The 20,073-nt window shown below is 46.1% G+C and overlaps 3 protein-coding genes across 4 annotated transcripts in view; all 3 read left to right on the top strand.

Moving 5' to 3' along the window:
• CDK11B (cyclin dependent kinase 11B) overlaps positions 1-13,865 on the top strand; it is a 235,201-nt gene extending 221,336 nt beyond the window's left edge. The window contains exon 21 of the mRNA XM_083752571.1: positions 13,856-13,865. The gene's annotated coding sequence lies outside the window, so the exon portion shown is untranslated. The remainder of the gene's footprint in view (positions 1-13,855) is intronic.
• On the top strand, positions 2,548-3,831 carry LOC310850805 (actin-related protein T2-like). Its single transcript, XM_083752772.1, has one exon. The coding sequence runs from the start codon at positions 2,652-2,654 to the stop codon at positions 3,750-3,752; it is 1,101 nt and encodes a 366-aa protein (XP_083608898.1). The 5' UTR covers positions 2,548-2,651; the 3' UTR covers positions 3,753-3,831.
• The window catches only part of SSU72 (SSU72 homolog, RNA polymerase II CTD phosphatase), a 51,892-nt gene continuing 36,894 nt past the window's right edge, over positions 5,076-20,073 (top strand). Inside the window, exon 1 of one of the 2 annotated variants that reach the window (XR_014567436.1) lies at positions 5,076-5,491. Coding sequence is in view for 1 of the 2 variants with exons in the window: in XM_083752824.1 (XP_083608950.1) it covers positions 5,412-5,491 (80 nt within the window). In the remaining variant the exon portion in view is untranslated. The remainder of the gene's footprint in view (positions 5,492-20,073) is intronic. The other variant, XM_083752824.1, reaches the window with a different exon arrangement.

Genomic DNA, 20,073 nt, shown 5'->3' with positions numbered 1-20,073 from the left:
AAAATGGAGGGGTGCACCTTTGGGGGTGAAGGAAACTGCTGGAAGGTTGCAGCACCTGCTGCGGCTGTAGAGACTGATCCAGGAGAGACATGTTTTGTTGCAGCTGGGGCGGATGAAGGCATCCGGTTGTGCTGCTGCAGATCTACCACGGTGCTTCTTTTTCCTGCGCTCCTCCCAGCAGGCATCTCTCCTCTATTCACTGCTATGGGTGGACGACCTGTCTGTCTTTAGGCAGGGTTGACATTGCCAGCCTTCACGTGACATTCACAGACATCTTTGTAGCACAGGCCTGGTGCCTGAAGCCCTATAGAGCACATCCTTAGGGATGCTGCCATCTTCCATTCTGTGAACATGACCAAGCCCATGTAGGCATTCCTGAGACAGGAGCGTGAACATGCTGGTGAGTGTGGGTTTGGCAGAGCACATCTTTGTTTGAGACTCTGTCCTGCCATGTGCCGCCTGACTTAACTAGCATACCCAGGATTATTTGGAAGAAGCTTGAAACCCACCCATCCATCCTTTTTACTGGGTGTTCATGATTATTTGTGCTCATGATGACATTGGGACAGTTTTAAATGGCTCTGCTGTCAATGCTGTACATGTTTCAGGGTGTACATACTGCTTTGTTTCCAGAAATGCATGTCCCTGTAACTTTTAATACCACAAATGTGGTTTTGTGTTTGTGTATCTTCTGTTTTTGTTGAGCTGTTGAGCTGTTATTGTTGTATACCGTATTTTTTGCTCTATAAGACTCACTTTTTCCCTCCTAAAAAGTAAGGGGAAATGTGTATGCGTCTTATGGAGCGAATGTAGGCTGCGCTGCTATAACAGAAGCCAGAACAGCAAGAGGGATTGCTGCTTTCACTGCGCAGCGATCCCTCTTGCTGTTCTGGCTTCTGGGGTTCAGAATATTTTTTTCTTGTTTTCCTCCTCCAAAAACTAGGTGCGTCTTGTGGTCTGGTGCGTCTTATAGAGCGAAAAATACGGTACCTGAAGGAGCATCTCCATTCCCACTGTTTGGCCTGAACACTGAGGTCCAGCGCCGAGGGCCTTCTGGCGGTTCCCTCCCTCCGAGAAGCAAAGTTACGGGGAACCAGGCAGAGAGCTGTCTCAGTAGTGGCACCCGCCGTGTGGAATGCCCCCCCCCATCCAATGTCAAAGGAATAAACAACTATCTGATGTTTAGAAGACATCTGAAAGGAGCGCTAAATAAGGAAGTTTTTTAATGGCTGATGTTTTAATGTACAGTCATACCTCAGGTTAAATACGCTTCAGGTTGAGCATTTTCAGGTTACGCTCCGCGGCGACCTGGAAGTAAGGGAACATGTTACTTCTGGGTTTCGCTGCTCAAAATGATGTCATGTGCATGTGCGGAAGCGGCGAATCGCAGACACGGATTGTGTTCGCTTCAGGATGCAAACGGGGCTCTGGAACGGATCCCGTTCGCATCCAGAGGTACCACTGTATATTTAATCTCCTGTTGGAAGCCGCCCAGAGTGGCTGGGGAATAAGTAATAAATGATGATGATGATATTAATTATTAATATTTACTTTTACTTCATCCACTCATTACAGGGTGGTTAACAACATAAAAATACAGAATACATAGCATAATAACAAACAAAAACAATAAGCCCACCACAGTTTAAAGATCCATAGATTGTTTAATTAGCCAAAGGCCTGGGAGAAGAGGAAAGCTTTTGCCTCGCATCTAGAGATAATGTAATGAAGGAGCCAGGCGAGCCTTCCTGAGGAGACCACCAAGCTATAGCACAGGAGTTCCCTTCTATACAGCAGTATTATGGTAACACTGGAGAAGCACCACAGAACAACTAATGCAGTGGAATTATGTGCGAATGTATAGGTTTCCCAGCAACATGCTTATTGTGTCAATGGCACATTGCAGAATATACCTGCAAAACACACGAAGGAGCACCCATGATAAAGTAAGGGCCCCAAGTAATTTAAGTGGGACAAGTACAAGATAAGTTCACATTCCTGCCAACATTTTTTGATGAAGTTTTGGCCTACTGGAAGGTCTCCCAGGCCTGTGCTGCTTTGGGAGGCGTGGTGCAGACTGGAGGAGCCTACCAGAAAGTCATGCCGGCCTCCAATGCATCTGGAGATGCAGTGTGGACCAGAGAAGCCTACTGAATGGTTGACCCAGCCTGTGCAGCTTTGGGAGACACTGCGCGGACAAGACCTGCCTCCTCCTCCTCCAGCGCCACAGACAAAAGTGCCATGGCGGAGGGAGGAAGAGGAGAAATGACACATGGGGTGAAGGTAACTTTTCCTTCTGTTTCTTGGTCTCGCAATCTGGTTTGAGCCAACTGACTTGCACCAGAACTGAAAAAAGCCTGCCTTTTGGTCCCATGCTCTAGCGTGGCTGGAGCACAGGAGCCAAAAGGGGCATCTGCGATTGGGATCAGAAGCTGGGGTGGCTTCTGTCAATTTGGGATGTCCTGGTTAAATCGGGACACTTGAGAGGTATGAGTTCAGGGTGTAAACAGAGCTGGAATTTCAAGCAGCTTTGCCTGTTTGTGACGCCAGAATTCTAGAATGTTCTACGGTCAGACGTTGCAGCATCTTTTAGCGATGCCTCATGGAAATCACTGAGCTCCTAGTATTTGGGTTCTTTTGCCAACAGTGCAATGTTGGATCTCAAGCTGCTCCAAACGCCAGCCGTGATCATTGATAATGGATCTGGGTCATGCAAAGCTGGGATCTCAGGTGAGTCTGAACCACGGTCGCTTATTACATCCGTTGTTGGACACCTTAAACAGAACACGGAGGAATACTACACTGGGGAGAAGGCTTTCTCTAAGAATGGTGCCGTGTTGCTGAATTATCCTGTTGAGCGTGGTGTGATTACTTCTTGGGATGACATGGAGAAACTCTGGAAATACATCTATAAACAGGAGCTTAAAGTGAAAGCCAACGAGAGGCCTGTGCTGCTCTCCGAACAACCACTGAATCCACTGTTGAATCGGGAGAGAACAACAGAGATGATGTTTGAACACTTTCAGGTTCCAGCTTTGTACCTCTCGGTCCAAGCCACACTGGCCCTTTACGCGTCCGCACGCACCACTGGGTTGGTGATGGACAGCGGAGATGGAGTAACTCATACTGTCCCCATCTATGAAGGATATTGCCTACCCCACGGAGTGTCCAGACTTGATGTGGCGGGGAGGGACATTACCAATTACCTCGCCAGCCTCCTTTTGGAAAACAGCCAGCCTTCCTTAAGCAGGACCAAGAAAATCATGGTGCAGAACATCAAAGAGAAGTCCTGCTATGTGGCTTTGGATCCCAAGCAGGAAGCAGAAAGAAAAGCTGAGGTCTTCAAGCTGCCAGATGGAAGCACCATCACACTCAATCTCCACCTCTGCCAAGCACCAGAAATCCTTTTCGTGCCAAAGATCATCGGTGTTGAGGCGCTGGGCATCCAAGCCATGATCACCAAGAGCATTAGAAAGTGTGACAGGGATATTTGCAGCCTCCTCTATGGGAACCTGGTCCTCTCAGGGGGATCATCACTTTTCCAGGGTCTAGATGAGAGGATTTTTAAAGAGATAGAACACCAAGTCCCACAGGGGGTTCCGCTGCGAATCATAGCACCTCCAGATACAATGTGCGCTGCCTGGCTGGGAGGATCCATTCTAACTCACCTGGACTCTTTTGTACCCATGTGGATTACCAGTGAGGACTACCAAGAATTTGGTGCGGGTGCAATCCACCGAAAGTGCTTTTAAGAAGGGTGTATACTTATTATGATGATTATAAAGCGGATCTGCAAGATTGTAACTTTAATAAAAGTACAAAGTATGTTCAGTTCTCCAGTCTCTTTCTCTTTGTGTTTATGAGTGTGACCTTCATGTTATGATAATTATGTTTGTACTGTATTTTGTTCTGAAGGGGCTTTTGAGACAGTGAAAGAATAGCTTTCACTCATTACTCTGAAAAAAGCAGGGGGCGTGAGGGTTTTTTCTTTTTAATTCTCCCAGTTTTCAATTCTTCTCAATGAAAATCAAGAGGGGGAGAAGAACAAATCCAATTTTCCCAAGAATATCCTTTTTTCCGCCTTCATACACCTTCCTTCACCTTCTTGGCTCTGCCTTAACTCTTGCAATATTTTGTGTGCTTTTCCAGAGTTGGAAGCCTTGTGACACCACAGGCACTCTCTTATAACATCACCAGGCCCTGCATTGTGACATCACTAGCTTTGGGATACCGCCGTCATGGCAACCCTTCCCTAAGGGTCTTGGCGAGGGATACAGGTGGCACTGGGGTGTAAACCACTGAGCCGTGCCAACCTAGCAGTTCAAAAACATGCCAAAAAAGTGCAAGTAGATAACGCGACTGGATTTAACTGTCAGGGGTCCTTTACATTTTTAAGGATCTTGGGAACCTCTTCTGCAAAGGTTCATCAAAAGAGAGGGATCGCTAGAATTTCCAGCACCACCATCCAACTATGTTTTTAATGCCTAATTTTAAACTTTTTAATTGATAATTTTAATACTTATTGTAAAGCACTTAAAGCTTTTGCTTAAGTGCTATATAAATGTTGTTAAACAAAACCAAAATTAAAAAAATACAGATCCCAGCATCCTTTGTGATAAGGCGTAAAAGTTTTAATAACCCTTTCAGTTTTGGAAAGGCCACACATTTCTACCTCAGAGTTAATCCGGCTTTAACTGCCATTTCCTCCGAGAGCCCCTCAGATATGTTTTTCCCTTTCTGAGGATTACATTTCCCAGGTTTCCTGAGTGGAGGGCAAAGCAAACTGGGAAATGTAGTCCTGAGAACAGAAGGACTCTCTACCAGGGAATTTGTTTCATAAGCCTCCCCAACTACAATTCCCAGAAGTCATTGGGGGAAGCAATGACAGTTAAAACTGAGGCGGCGGTGGCTGCTCCCCGCCCCTTTTCAAAAGTTCTCGCTCGGCCCTTTGCCCTTCTATCCGTTTCCATAGAGATATGCAAATATCACTCCGCAGGGGCGCATAAATACCCAACTTCCCGCTCATTGTCGTCGTCGTTGTCATGGGAAACTACGAGAAAGAGGTTGGGGAGGTAAAAAACCCCCTTGACCAGACACTCTGCCCCTCACTTCCGCTTCTCTATGATTGGAAAGGGAAGGCGAAAAAGGTCGCAGCGAAAGCAGGCGGGGCGCGGCTCATAGAGCCGGACACGTCGGCCAGCCCCGCCTCTTCCGGTCCCAGTGGACGCCATTTTGTGTATGTGAGAGTGAGAGAGAGACGAGAAGGGAAGCGCCGCTGCTGCCGCCGCCACCACCGCCTGGGAACCTCATCGCGGGCCCTTCGCTGCCGTCACCCGCCGCCTTTCCCTCTTCGACCCTTCCCCTCCCCAGGCCCCCGCCCCGGCCCCTTCCTCACCGCCGGGCGTCCAGCCATGCCCTCCTCGCCGCTCCGGGTGGCTGTGGTTTGCTCCAGCAACCAAAACCGCAGCATGGAGGCCCACAATATCCTCAGGTAAAGCAACTCTGGGCCTGGGTAGGCCTCGCTCAGCTACCTCACCCCTCTCCAATTCCGTTCTCTGGTTTCCCGTTTGAAGTGAGGTGTGTGTGGGGGGGTGTTTGACGCCACATTGGATCAAGGTGGGGCCTCCTCATCCTCGTCGTCGTCACAGTGACGTCACTTAACCCTTACAGTCCCCCCAAATTCTCTTGGAAGCGGGAGATAACGTCAAGGAAAGCTCTTCCACATCGGGTGGAATAATTTACGGCAAGGGGCTCCGTGACGTAGATCGAACTCCCAGTTTCGTCAAGAAGCAGGACGGTGGATTATTATTATTGTAGTTATTACATTTCTTAACTGCCCTTCCCTGTAAGGTCACGGGGCGAGTTCCAATAGTGTGAAGATGCCACTTTCAGATTCGGTTAAAACGATTATTGCTTACTGTTAATTGGCTTTAAAAGAGACTTATGCAAGTTCATGGAGGAGAGCTGTGTCAATGGCTGCCGGTCATGGCGGCCGTTGTCTGCCTCCATAGCTGGAGGCAGTAATGCTTCTGAATGCCAGTAGCAGGAGGGGAGAGTGCTCTTGTGCTCTGGCCCTGCTTGAGGGGCCCTTTGGGGCATCTGCTTGGGCACTGAGAAGAGGGCGCTGGACTAATGGACCATTGGCCTGATCCAGCAGGCTTCCCTTATGTTATTATTTAGGTTCCTTACCTGCCATCCACCATAAAGTCCTGGGTGTGGGTTGCAGCAGTGTAAACATGCAATACTGAAAATGTTTACAACACTTAACAATAATAAGAATAGAGCAGGGTCTTTTAAAACACATCTCTTAAAGGCCCGGATGAAGAGTACGTTTATCCCACTTTATACCCCTGAGAGGCTCTCAAGAAAAATATTTTCACACAGTAACAAAGCATTTTAAAATCTGGTATCAGGAATGGAAGTAACACGAGGTTCCTGTGGGAGTGGGATTATTCCTTTCTTCATCCTGGTTCTTCACTGGTGCTGCCCTGGAACCTCTGGCTATTGGGGAAGAGCCATATCTGATGTTCTCTGACACAAGGGGGTAGGGGCTGATCTGATCACAGTGGAGCCAAGTCTTGACTTCTGTTTGTAAAAAAATATGTACTCCAGGATTTGTTGTGCAATACATTATACATAAACCAAAATTAAATCAGAACCAAAACACAGCAATCTGGCAAGTAGAACAAAACTGCTTTATGCTTATTTTGTGGGGTGGGGGTTATGTATCATGACAATCCTTGGGAGATTTTGAAAACAAGGCTGTTGCATTATAAGACTATGCAAATATTGAGGGGTGGGATTTCATAATTGTCATTGACATGATTTAATATATTTTTTGTTACAGGGTTTTTATACTACCCTTCAATAAAACTCATTTTATTTTATTTGAGGCTGTGGCAGCGTCACAGTTCTTGATAAGCTTTATGTAAAATGAGAGTGAGGGAAAGAGAAGAGATAGTGTTGATACAATCTTTAAAGGATGTGGCAGTTTCCTTTTCTGTCTCATTTTTACTTCCTCCTCCAATGCCAGCATGTGAATCTTGAAGTAAAGGAACTGCAACCTTATTGTGATTATAGATTCCCCTCCCCACTCTGGTTGAAGGGCTGCAGAAGGAAAAGATGCTGCTCTTGGACCCTTATTTGAAGGCTCTCTACTTGCTGTCACTCTCTTTTTTTCCACCCTTCAAATTCACTTAAGGTTCCTAGGTAGGACCGATGTGTTTTCATCATGCCTTTTCCCACCCTATGTTCTTGTCATAACTGTTATATTTATATTTTTTTACAAATGTTCAACAACGCTCTAATAGTGAATTGTGGGGGTGATGTGTACCTGGAGTTATGTAGCTAAAAGAGGACAACTGAGAAATGGGAGGGAAGTATCTATCCTTGGGAGGAACCCTTACATTCTCAGGTGTGTAAACAGCCTAGAGAATCCATAGGAAAAGGAAGGGTGGAGTAGAATGGAATGGAATATCCAAGAGAAGGGCAGCTTGACTGGTTGGTTGTCAGCGACCCTAAATAGGCGCACTCCTGCCTAAGGGGTGAGGAGACACCACTTCATTTTGTCCTAAGTCCCACTTGTTATCTCCACAATCCTTACAACAACCCTACGTGTTTGGTGAATATCATCACATTTTGAATTGCGTGAGCTGAGGAGGGGTGAGAGTGTCTTGCCCAGGGGTAGGCAACCTAAGGCCCATGGGCCAGATGCGGCCCAATCACCTTCTCAATCCGGCCCACGGGGAATCAGCATGTTTTTACATGAGTAGAATGTGTCCTTTTATTCAAAATGCATCTCTGGGTTATTTGTGGGGCATAGGAATTCGTTCATTCCAACCCCCCCCCCAAAAAAAATAGTCAGGCCCACCACATGGTCTGAGGGGCGGTGGACCAGCCCACGGCTGAAAAAGGTTGCTGACCCCTGGTCTTGCCTAAGGATCTCAGTGAGTGACTGATAGAGAGTAGGCTCAAACCAAGGATTTTTCTTAGCACACTTTCTTAGCCATAACTCTGAACACTTCTGTCCTCCAAACACACAATCCTTACAAAATCCAAGTGCGGTCGCACCACACTCAAGCATTTCTAAACAGACACAAACATAAGCACCTGAGGGATAGCCAGCAGCAAGCAACCTACCTGTGGGCTGGAGGCAAGATGTGTGTTTTCATGGGATAATTGCTTTGTGTTTGAGGAACACTTCTGGAAATGCTTAATGATATGGAGACTTGCTAGTCTGACTCATTAAGTACTACTCCCCAGACAATGTGGAAGTACCAGGGGTGGGGGAGCAACTCTCAACAAGGAACTGGCTGTAAGGCATTGACTCATGGGGCCATGTAATGCATATTTCTTAGCATTGTTAGCTTTGCTCTTGAGGATTAAGTGTTTAGAAGTTTTCACAGTTTACATATTAAAATATTTGGACATATTCAGGTTTCATACAGTGGATGTGGGGAATGCAAGGGGGCACTTTACAAACCCCACACATATCCTGTACCTATTCCAGATTCTAGCTGGCATCAAAGGACATGTGTCCCAGAGCCCAGTGTCTTAAATTTGATTGATTTACTCTCAAACAACTTGGTATCTTCAGCCATGCTTAACTACAACAGATGCAAATTAGAAATTTTGCTACTCCATGGGTAAGCATATATCAGGCGTCCTCAACCTTGGCCCTCCAGATGTTTTGAGACTACAATTCCCATCATCTCTGACCACTGGTCCTGCTAGCTAGGGATCATTGGAGAGGGAAGGTGTCTACCCTTTTGCTCCTTGAGCATTTGTTCAAAAGCTTGCGTCTAGGTAGCTAATGAATATTATGTTTGTGGTTAGTTAAGTAGGTACCAGTGAACATCTAAGACACTAATTGAAGAAAGGGTGATATTTTATGTTTAATTAAATGACCCCAGAACTGATGGTCATGTGGTTTTGAGTGGCTCCAAATTTTAGGGTTCAAAATATTTAATCCAATAAATGTGTGTATATTCTTTTTGAGTATTCTGAAGTGCTTAAATCCCTCCAATCCTAAACTTCAGGTGAGTGCTGACAGCTGTTGATGTTTAGGATAAGATCCTGATCTTTTGGAGAGATGTGTGTCTGAGCCTCCTGTCTCTTCTTATCACATACCATTTCCTGTAAGGACTCTTTGCTCCTGATGGGTGTCCTCATCAATTTACAAACCGTCTTTTTGTTGCATCTAACCAGATTTGTTGATTATTGGCCTCCTCTGCATAATGACTGTGTATTTGGCAGCTAGGATCCAAAAATGCTTTGGGTGGATGAGCTTCCCCATATTAGTGCCACCTCCTTCCAAAAGCCCCCTAAGATAGGTCTCCCTGTGGCGTGAAAACTCTTATGAAGGGCAGCTAGTAAAAGCAAATATGGCTTCTCTTTGAAGCATGTGAAAATGCACAGAGGTGGAGTTTGGATTTGGTGAGACAGAATGTGGAAGTTTTTGTCCAGTGCTAGACCTACTAGTTCATTCTGTACAATGGCTGATACTATCACCAAGGGGTTGGCATTTTCTGTTGCCACCTGAAGAAGACTCCTCTCCCTCTGTGGGGGTGCTACAGCCATCCCATACAAGTCTCTTAGCTAATATTTATGCTCAGCTGACCTCTGTACCCTGTATTAGATGAGGCCAGACAGCTCTGTTCTGTAGAGACAGTTGAAGCTGGCTGCCCCCAGGCTTCCTGCTAGCTGGAGGATATCCCAGGAGACAAGCGCCAGTATTACCACTGACTTTCAGGAGGCTCATATTTCACATTATTCATAAAGTGAACTGTCCTGTTGGAAAAAGAAGTTTTGAGTTCTTAGCATTGCCTGCAGATAGCATCATCCTCTGTATGCTTACTCAGAAGTCTCACTTTGTTCAAGGGAGCTTTGTAATAGAGTCTTATCTGCTCACTCAGAAAGTGTTAGTCATTTCTGGCCTGAAAGGAAAAACAAAAGCCAGCTTCTGTATAACTTCTCTTGGGGCCTTGCTTAGGCAACTGGACAGCCTACTGCTCATCACCATGGTTTAATGGGTCTGCTTAGGATTACTGTTATAAAGTCCTCTTCAGACCATTTATCTGCCTTCATCTCCTCACGTTTCACCAAAAAACAGCTGCACAGTTCAAGCCAGTTATGGGTGTTAGGATGAGGGCGGGGTTTTCTCCTTGAAGAGGAAGCTGCCTCTTCAAGAGAAGAATGATTGCTTGTTTACCAGCACTAGCTGACCTTTTTCAGCCATTTGCTCACAGTACAGTATAAGTACCAGTATCCACCCCCCTCCCCACGGCTGCCCACAGTGACCAACCAGATGGCTCTGGGCAATACAAGACAAGAGGGCATGTCTGTTCTTCAACAACTGGTGTTCAGAGATGCACTGTCTCAGAACCTGGAGATTAACAAATCATAGTTAACCATTAATTACCTAATCTTGCATGAATTTTTAAAATTCCCTGTGGGCCTGCATTCAATCAGGTTGTTTACTCAGTGGGTACAGACTCAGACATTCACCATTTCCTGGTTTGCTCTGACCATAGGCGGTGTGATCTCTGAGTTGGGGCAACACCTTTTGTTACACTTGAATCCTGCACTTTCTCCAAAAACTCAGTGAGACAATGTCCATTGTTCTCTCTGATCTCTTTTTTCCTTCACAACCTCTGTGAGGAAGGTTAGGCTGAATATGTTTCTGAGCCATAGTCACCCACACCCAGATTTATGACTGAGTTGTCTTGGTCCTAGTCCAACACTATAATGATCCTTAACTATAGTTAGCTATAGTTAGCGCTGTTTCTCAAACCGTGCAGTATATGATTGGCACAACACACCAATAGTTTGACAGAATCAGTGCGCCAGAAGAGGGGTGGTTTACATTGAACCCAAACTTGGTTTTTCCAGTTGTTGATTTGTATGAGAAATGGGCTGTACATTTCATTGTGGTGTCTAGTACTAAATGCAGCCTTGTAATTAAACCTTTAGAAGCTACTGGCCTACACATCCCATCTGCGAAGCCTGCATTTCTCTGCTAGCCATAGAGAAAGGGATGACTCCTCCTTTGCAGACAACATGGCAACGCAGGGTTCAAAGCTTTGTCTTCTGCTAAGTAGGCTGGCAGAAGAAAGATAGATTGCTCCATTACTCCAATGCCAGCCCACTTGGATTTTATGCTGGACAGGCCAAAGGGCTCTTTTCTGTCTCTAACATGGAAATCAAGCAGGCTGCAGAAGGAGTGATGGAGCATTCTATTTCTTCTCTGCCTGCCAGTGTGTCCTCTCACCTGCATGGAATTCCTTGCTTCCTGTAGAGACCAGGCTTGTTACTTACAAGATTGTCCCACTGAACAAGCCAGTTAAACCTGACTGCTTTGAGTCAAGCCTATTTTGTTCCACATCTTTCACGAAACTTAAATAGCCTTGAATCCAATTCCCTAGCTTTCAAGTGCCAGTGGATTGGGCTGCTTATATACTTCAGTGAGAGATTTGGGTTGATACTGGCTCCATCAGAATTCATAGCGATGAGTAGTTGTCACTTCACCCACCACCTACCTATCTGATTTGAGAACATGTGCTTTTCTTGCAGTCCAGATAAACATTAGAAGCACCTTCCATGTACAGGGTGTTCTGTGCTTTCTTAAAATGGCTTCAAAGCAAAATGTAAGAGTTTTGTATAAGATGAATCATGTCCCAAAATTTCAAGCTGGTGCCCTTTTAAACAGATGATGTAAGATTACTTAACATCAGAAGATTTCTATAAATGTCTTAAACTCCATTCTGAGTGGACGTGAGTAGGTTGTGTTTATTGCCACACTAGTTTCTCTACACTGGTATTGCAGGGATTTGTCACATCCCTAGTTTTATGCAGCAAGCTCTCACTTAAAATCCTGGTTATTGCTGTTGTGCCTTCCAGCCTAATTTCTTTGCTTTAGTTTCTGTGGCTCCTTAATTTGGCAGATGCTTGAAGAAAGTGGGCTTGAATTATTGACTGTTTCTCATTCTTTTTTAAAAATCCTGCTCTGCCAAGGAAGATGGCATACATGGATATTCTCCCACTATTCCTCAGAACAACCCAGGCAGGTGGGTTAAGCTGGGCTATTCTAACTGGCCACGGTTACCCAGCAAGTTTCATGACTGACTATGGAATTGAACCCAGATCTCTCTGGTCATTTCCAACATGGACCACTCGGTGATCGCCTAAGGTAGTTCAGAACATAATCAAGTTAGCTTTTAACTTGCCACAGCATTATTTTGAATGTTACTGCTGCAGACTAACTGGTGGCTTTTTTTTCCTTTTCTGATGTGTCTTCCAAATCCCAGCTTCTTCACTGGGCGAGAATCATTGGAGACCTGTGCAAATTCAAGGATATTTTTGCTCAGAAATCTATCTTGTCTCACATGTACATGCACATAAACACCCCCCACAAATGTCTATTTACAAATGTATTGTTTAATAGACACTGCCTTGGTGAGCAAAAGGGTAGGACTGTGCAGTCATGAAAACCATTGGTGTAGGGAGCACACACATATCCAATGCCCCATTGTTCCCAGTATCTAGATGGCAGTGGGTGTCCCTTTTCCCATATCAAAATTTTCCCTGCTTTCTGATCCCTTCATTCCTCCCTTGGGATTTGTGTAGAGGCAGCGGTAGGGTGTGTGTGTGTGTGTGTGTGTGTGTGAGAGAGAGAGAGAGAGAGAGAGAGAGAGCAAGCAAGCAAGCAAGCAAGCAAGCAAGCAAGCAGTGAAGTGTGTGAGACGAAGGTGTGGGAAGACTTATTGTGTAAATGGAGAATGCTTGTTTTCCACTCCAGACTTGGTTGTTCTTGGACCCTGCTTCCCTCCATGCTGCTTGGTTGCAATTCTTCCCCCTTCTGTGGAATCCTGGTTTTCCTTTTGGACATGGAATTGGGGTACTCTGCACACTTAGCAGCTACTTTTGGGGGGAGGGCTTTGGAAGTTCTGCAGGCCCCACCCCTGTGGTGAGTCTCAGGACAATATCTTTCACATAGGGCCTGAACAGTTCTTTCCTCACCCACTTGCTATGACAGGCAGCTTGGAAGAATAAGATAACAATGAGTTATACACATAACACTCCGTTGCATCTGATTTGCCTCTGAAAGCTTTGCATAGCTATTTTGGGCTATGACTGTGTCTTTATTTCATCAGGTGAACAGGTTGCTTCACTAGCCTGTTGCACACACAACCCTCTACTGTTCACACTCTAAGCATTCTCTGACACAGAAGGGACTTGCATGTTTTAATGTGCCATTTATTCTCTGTGTGTCATTTATTGATTGATTATTGATTTGTATCCTGGCTCTTCATGCAAAGATTCCTTCCCCATTTTTATCTTAACAACCCTGTGAGATACATTGATATTGACTAGCTCAGTACCACCCAGTGAGTTTTTGGCTGAGTGGGGATTTGAGCTAGTGGCCAGCCCTGGACTCACACTACATCTGTAATCACCACACCTGCATAAACAGTGAACATTTATCAGTATATCTAGACCTTTAAATTGTGGATCTTCTGGCTCAGTTTCTACATTGTGCTAAATTGTTATTTATGCCAACTTTATTTTTAAACCCAAGCCATGGTTTGAGTTTCCTAATGGGCCACAGGTAAACCAAGGCTTACATTTCATTGTCTGCTTTTCATTTCCACCTTCAGCACTTCATTTGTTCACACTCACCTCCATAATATAAGTAAGGTAAAGGACCCCTGGATGGTTAAGTCCAGTCAAAGAGACTGTGGGGTGTGGCGCTCATCTCGCTTCAGGCCAAGGGAAATGGCATTTGTCCACTGACAGCTTTCCGGGTCATGTGACCAGCATGACTAAACTGCTTCTGGCGCAACGGAACACCCTGACGGAAGCCAGAGCGCACGGAAACACCATTTATCTTCCCACCGCAGTGGTACCTATTTATCCACTTGCACTGGTATGTTTTCAAACTGCTAGGTTGACAGAAGCTGGGACAGAGCAATGGGAGCTCACCCCATCACGTGGATTCGAACCGCCGACCTTCCAAGCAGCAAGCCCAAGAGGCTCAGTGGTTTAGACCACCGCGCCACCCACTCCCTCCCATAATATAGTGTCCCAGGAAGATAGAGGAGATGGCTGAAAATAGTTGCCAACTCAGACATTATGCAAAGCCATGTTTTGTAAATCCACTGCAAATCTTGGTGGCCTGTGACAAAACTTGGATAGTGAGCAGCACCATGATTAAGCTTCTTGAACCATGGTTTGGCATGGTGTCTGAATTGAACCACTGTGTCTGTTATGCCAGATCTAACAAAAATGTTTTTGGGGATAAACAGCCAATAGTTTACCAGGTGAATCTGTGACACCCACACGTATATAGATTGCTTGACTGACTACTTTGTGCGTGTTTGAAATGTGAATTATAGTACTTCCTTTATAAGCTGTTTGTTATGCACCTGAAGTAACTAGTTCTGATATTACTTCAGTGCCGACTTCCACTGTCGGCATGCTTCTATGCCTACAGTTGCTTGCAGATGTGAAGATTTCCTTCTGCACAGATGGACATGAATTGCAGTCTTTGCTTCCTAGGAAGAAGAAATTTTTTAAAGGGCACCAAGTCATCTTTGGTTGTCTTCAGCTCCAATTAAATTGTTGATTTCTCCTGAAACGGGGCCCTCAGCTTCAAATGCAGCAAGAGAGCATACAAGACACTTGTGAACATACCCACAGGAGCCAAGGGGCCATGTATCTAAAAAGCAGATTGCTTCAAATGTAAAATTGGCGAGGGGTTAGGGAGGTGTAGTTTATAGCACCAAAAGGGCCTGCAGGAAGGAAAGGAGGTTGGCTGTTTTTCTCACAGCTAGGCTCATCCTTAGTGGAACTCTTCTATTAGGGGACAAAGCAGTGGGTGATGCAAAGGTGTTCTATGCTCTCCACCCACCTACTCAGACAGGCCTGTCTTCAAAGACACTGGTCTGCTTCTGATGTGTGGGAAGCCCTAAGGCAGGGGTGGGGTTGGGGGAAACCAATTGCAGCCCAAAGGCCACATTCCCTTATGAGCCAACTTCCAAGGGCCACATCATAGTGGTGGATGGGGCCAGAGGCAAAAGTGGGCAAAATGACAAATGTAAACTTTACCACTCTGCAGTAGGCTAGTTTCTGTACACACTCGCACATCCCTTTCTGCCTTCCATCCTGAACACTGTGTAGCATTACCAGAGTTCAAGGACACATACCATACAGGCAAAAACACTCAAGGAAGGTGTGAAGCAAGGCCAATGAGGGATGTTGCCTGGGGAGAAAGTCCCTAGGGCTAGACAGAGAGGCCCGACCTGAAGTTCCCCATCCTAAAGGAAGGTAAGCAGGATTCCTGCATTGCAGGGGGTTGGGCTAGATGACTCTTGGGGTTCCTTCCAGCACTACAATTCTATGATTCTGGGGAATACCAGATACGGAAGATGGCGCCTATCAGTCTGAGATTTCTAGGCAGCTCAGTAAATTAAGTGGTGTTCTGCAGATGTCTTTGCTGAGAACTTCCATTGGTCTCACAAACATCAATTCTAACTTGTTAATTTCTCAGTGAATTTTGCTGTTGTGTGCAGATTGTTTCTCATGCATATCCTTTGCTATTCTTCTGAAACCACCTAACCTTTAGTGTGCGGCTCCAGATTTGCAGTGTGCAATCTGCTGCTCCTGGATAACACAGGCCTTATTGTTAGTGGCGGCTGCTTAAAATCTAACACCAAAGGCGAAACATCATCAGATAAACTTTCTGCAATGTGTGTTTTCAGTTGTCGCAGCAGATGTCCATCTGTAAACCATTCTCGGTGAAGCCTGACTCATCTCTCACGTCCTATAATTAGTCCCATAATTTACATTTGGAATGAGACGCAGTGTTCTCTCTGGATGGCATTCTCAGTTTGTAGAACAGGACTGCATTATGTACTGTGGTGTGGTTAGGAGTGTGAATGAGTGTGTGTTGTGTGGAGGGGGGAGCAAATGAGCCTTTCATGAGGAATGATTGTTCTCAGTTCTAGGTCGGTTGAATCAGTTTTGGGTGTTGTGCTATACTAAACTCAGTTGGGATCTGGTGGATGAAGAGCATTGCTGGGCTTTGAGTGTGATCATCTGCTGTTGGGAGAGGAGCAGTGACTGGTGCTTTGAGAGTCTTGAGTAAGAGTTCAACCCCTGTAGCTCTGTTTCACTGGTCTCTGTTCCTAACCCAGGGATTAATCACTGTAGTACTATCTGGATGCTGCTGGACTCTAGCTCCCAACATCCGTGACCTTTGGCCTTTCTGGACTGTAGCTGTTGTGAGTCCAGTAACATCTGGAAGGCACTACGTTAGCTACCTCTGTGCTAGGCTAAAGGATGGAGTGAGGGGAAGAGAAACAACCTCACTAAAATCTAGGGTTTTTATTGATTGTCTTCCACCGCAGGGTGCATACTGTGGTACAGAAGACTCCTATAAGTCTCTCTCTCCCACTACAAGGGATTCAAGTCACTGGGGTGGACCTGGGTGACTTAAGGAGTTTTCGAAATGTGTTTACAGTAGTTAGCTGGTTCACGAAAACTGATGCAATGCAACAGGGTTTCAGCTCCAGAATACATGAAGAAAGCAGTGATCTCTGGGCACTACTAAAATGCCTTCTTTAGTAAAGAAAGAAATTGCATTGTCCTGGCTGTTCGTTGTTTTTTGCTAAAGCAAAGAGGTATGAGATCAATCCCAATAGCATATGGTCAGCAGGCAGAGTCATATAGGTGCTCATATTTTGTATCAGTTGAATGCTGTGGTGATATATTCCTGTTTAAAATGCCATCTTCAGGAGAAATTAATACAGTATAGCAAAGGAAGACAACGCTGCATTCCTGTCAAATGATCCAGTTATGTTTTAACTGCTATATAATGTATTCTCGAAGACAGTACTGTCAACTGCATTGGGAAATCCACAATCCAGTCTCTTAAATGGCATTGGCACTTTTACTTGGCTCTGCCTATTACTGTTCTGCAGGAAAGGCAAACAGCTAATTGAGAGTTCACTTCACACCTTTTCCCAGAGGGCAGCCTCTGGCAAGGCAGAGGTAAATAGGGGATAAATGTTCTTTCAAAGATGAGTGCCAAGCAGTTTGTTGACTTGGGGTGCTTCCAGTTGGGTGGATGTGTTGTGGGATCTGTGCTGCTCACATGTGCAGATTTTTCGGTGTCCATGTGACATTGTCAGCATCAAAACGCCAGCCTGTGTTTTCTTCCATTTAACCCAGATTAGCCCTTTTGTGAAAAATCTGATGTTTTAAAAACAACCAATTGCCAGTGACCAATTTGTGTTATCTGAATAGCCTGTTAGGCTCCCATCTGGAATCACGTTTGGTCTCTGCTTCACTGGGTCTTGTTCAGTGCAAAAAAAAAAGCAGCAGAGCTCTTTCACGACAGAGGTCTCTTGCTTTGCTTAGCAAAGTACTGCATGCCCACTGAGTTATAAAGACCAAGGCTGTGTACACTCACTGTATTTAAAGCACTCCCACTACAGCCTGGGAACTGTACAGTGGTGCCTCGCAAGACGAAATTAATTCGTTCCACAAGTTTTTTCGTCTTGCAAGTTTTTCGTCTTGCGAAGCACGGTTTCCCATAGGAATGCATTGAAAATCAATCAATGCGTTCCTATGGAAACCGCCTTCAGACCAGGTCCAGGGACAGTCTGTCCCCCGACCTCTTCTTAAGGCTGAGGGGGGGACAAGGGCTTTTCTTCCCACCCCCAGCATTTTAAAAAACCCCGGGACATCAGAGGACTTCTCCGCTGTCCCGGGGTTTTTAAAATGCTGGCGGGCGGCAGCGCTGCCGCCCGCGAACATTTTAATATCGCCCCGGACAGCAGGGAAGTCCTCCGCTGTCCCGGGGTTTTTTAAAATGCTGGCGGGCGGCAGCGAACGCTTCGCTGCCGCCTGCCAGCATTTTAAGATCGCCCCGGACAGCAGGGAAGTCCTCCGCTGTCCCGGGGTTTTTTAAAATGCTGGCGGGCGGCAGCGAAGGCTTCGCTGCCGCCCGCCAGCATTTTAAGATCGCACCGGACAGCGGAGGACTTCTCCGCTGTCTGGGGCGATCTTAAAGCCCCCAGGAAGGCAGGCAGGGGGGAGCAAAGACTTTTGCCCCCGCCGGCCTTCAGAAGAGGTCCAGGACCTCTTCTGAAGGCCGGCGGGGGGCAAAGGTTTTTGCTCCCCCCGTCTGCCTTCAAAAGCCGTCCGGGATAGCGGGAAGCGCTTCCCTGCTATCCCGGACCGCTTTTAAAATGCTGGCGGTGGGGAGCAAAGCCTTTCGGCCCCCGCCGGCCTTCCTGGACCTCTTCTGAAGGCCGGGGGGGGGGAAGGCTTTGCTCCCCACCGCCAGCATTTAAAAGAGGTCCCCGGAGATTTCCCTATGGGCTTTCTTCTTGCGAAGCAAGCCCATAGGGAAATTCGTCTTGCGAAGCAACTCGCAAACGGAAAACCCTTTCGTCTTGTGGGTTTTCCGTCTTGCGAGGCATTCGTCTTGCGGGGCACCACTGTAGTTTATTCCTCCCAGAGCTACAGTTCCCAGCATCCTTAACAAGCTACAGTTCCCAGGATTGGGAGGGGCATGCTTTAAATGTATGGGGTGAATGCATTCCAAGACACATGCTGGGGAATGTGCTGTAAATCAGGAACTCTTGAGCTGCCGCTTGCTTGCCCAAGCCAGTTTTCTAGTTTCTGGTAGCTGTCAGCTAGTATATTTTGAAATACTGCTTCTCAGGCAAAACTAAAGCAAGTCTTAGAAGAAGAAGAAAAAGAGTTTGGATTTGATATCCCGCCTTTCACTCCCCTTCAGGAGTCTCAAAGCGACTAACAATCTCCTTTCCCTTCCTCCCCCACAACAAACACTCTGTGAGGTGAGTGGGGCTGAGAGACTTCAGAGAAGTGTGACTGGCCCAAGGTCACCCAGCAGCTGCATGTGGAGCAGGGAAGCGAACCCGGTTCACCAGATTACGTGACTACCGCTCTTAAAATTCAATGCACAATTCTGTATGTAAATTGAAACATGGCTCTGCCACCAGGCTTGTGAACTAATAAAATGGGAGGGGGGTGGAAGGGATTAGAGGGTGAAAGGATTAGAGGGTGAAAGGAGTTGGATGTGGGATCTACTTGGCAGTGCCAGCAAAAAATGAGAGATAGGCTTTTACATTCTGTTATGGGGTCAGGCTCATGTTTCCCTGTTGCTTCTCTTGTTGAGGGGGCAATTATGTATTATTCCTATGGTCTTTAGGCCCCTGCCATCTGCCAGAGTACTAAGTGGCCTTCCTCTTGTGCCTGCAGATACAAATATTGCTCTGGTTTGCTTGTCATGCTAAGCCAAACCATAGCTTGGCAGAGCCTCTGGGAGAGGATTTCCTTCTTTCTGATCATTCTGCTGCTGCATCCAAACCAGGACATGGTTCTGCACGCTCTCCCAATACTAACTGTGAGCTATAACTCTAATCAAGGTTGGTCCTAGGAGTTACGGCTTGTAGTTTGTACTGGAGAGCAAAATCATAAGCTCAGGTTTGGACAACTCATTAAGCCTGGCTTGGACGACTCATTGGTGAGGACCAGAGTAGCCACAGTCTCTCTGAGAGCCTGCACTTGTGCTAAGCCAGGCACCCCCAACCTTCGGCCCCCCAGATAATTTTGGACTACAATTCCCATCATCCCTGACTACTGATCCTGTTAGCTAGGGATCATGGGAGTTGTAGGCCAAAACATCGGGAGGGCTGTAGGTTGGGGATGCCTGTGCTAAGCCATGGTTTTGGCCTAATGTCAACAATCGAACTGGGCAGTTGTTAGTGACACTGCTGCATTAAATTTAGAATATAGGCCCTGGTTTTTAATGCTTGAGATTAATTGCCATGTATAATTCTTTATTTGTTCCAGGCCTAGGCAGATGTCATGTGGGGGAGTGCTTACATTAATCAACTTTGCCTTCTTGCTTCCCTGCATCTTCCTCCCCTCTCAGCAGAGGGAAAATGAAATTACAAGTATTAAAAGCAGCCAAATTCATTCATTTTCCATTTTTGGTACGGCAGCAGCTGTGTGACTCGGCAAAGTGTTTTGCTGCTATCC

The sequence above is a fragment of the Podarcis gaigeae genome (genome assembly GCF_964106915.1).
Source record: "Podarcis gaigeae genome assembly, chromosome: 8".
Classification (NCBI taxonomy): Eukaryota; Metazoa; Chordata; class Lepidosauria; order Squamata; family Lacertidae; genus Podarcis; species Podarcis gaigeae.
The sequence above is the reverse complement of the archived record's forward strand: the minus strand, read 5'-3'. Positions and strand labels throughout refer to the sequence as shown.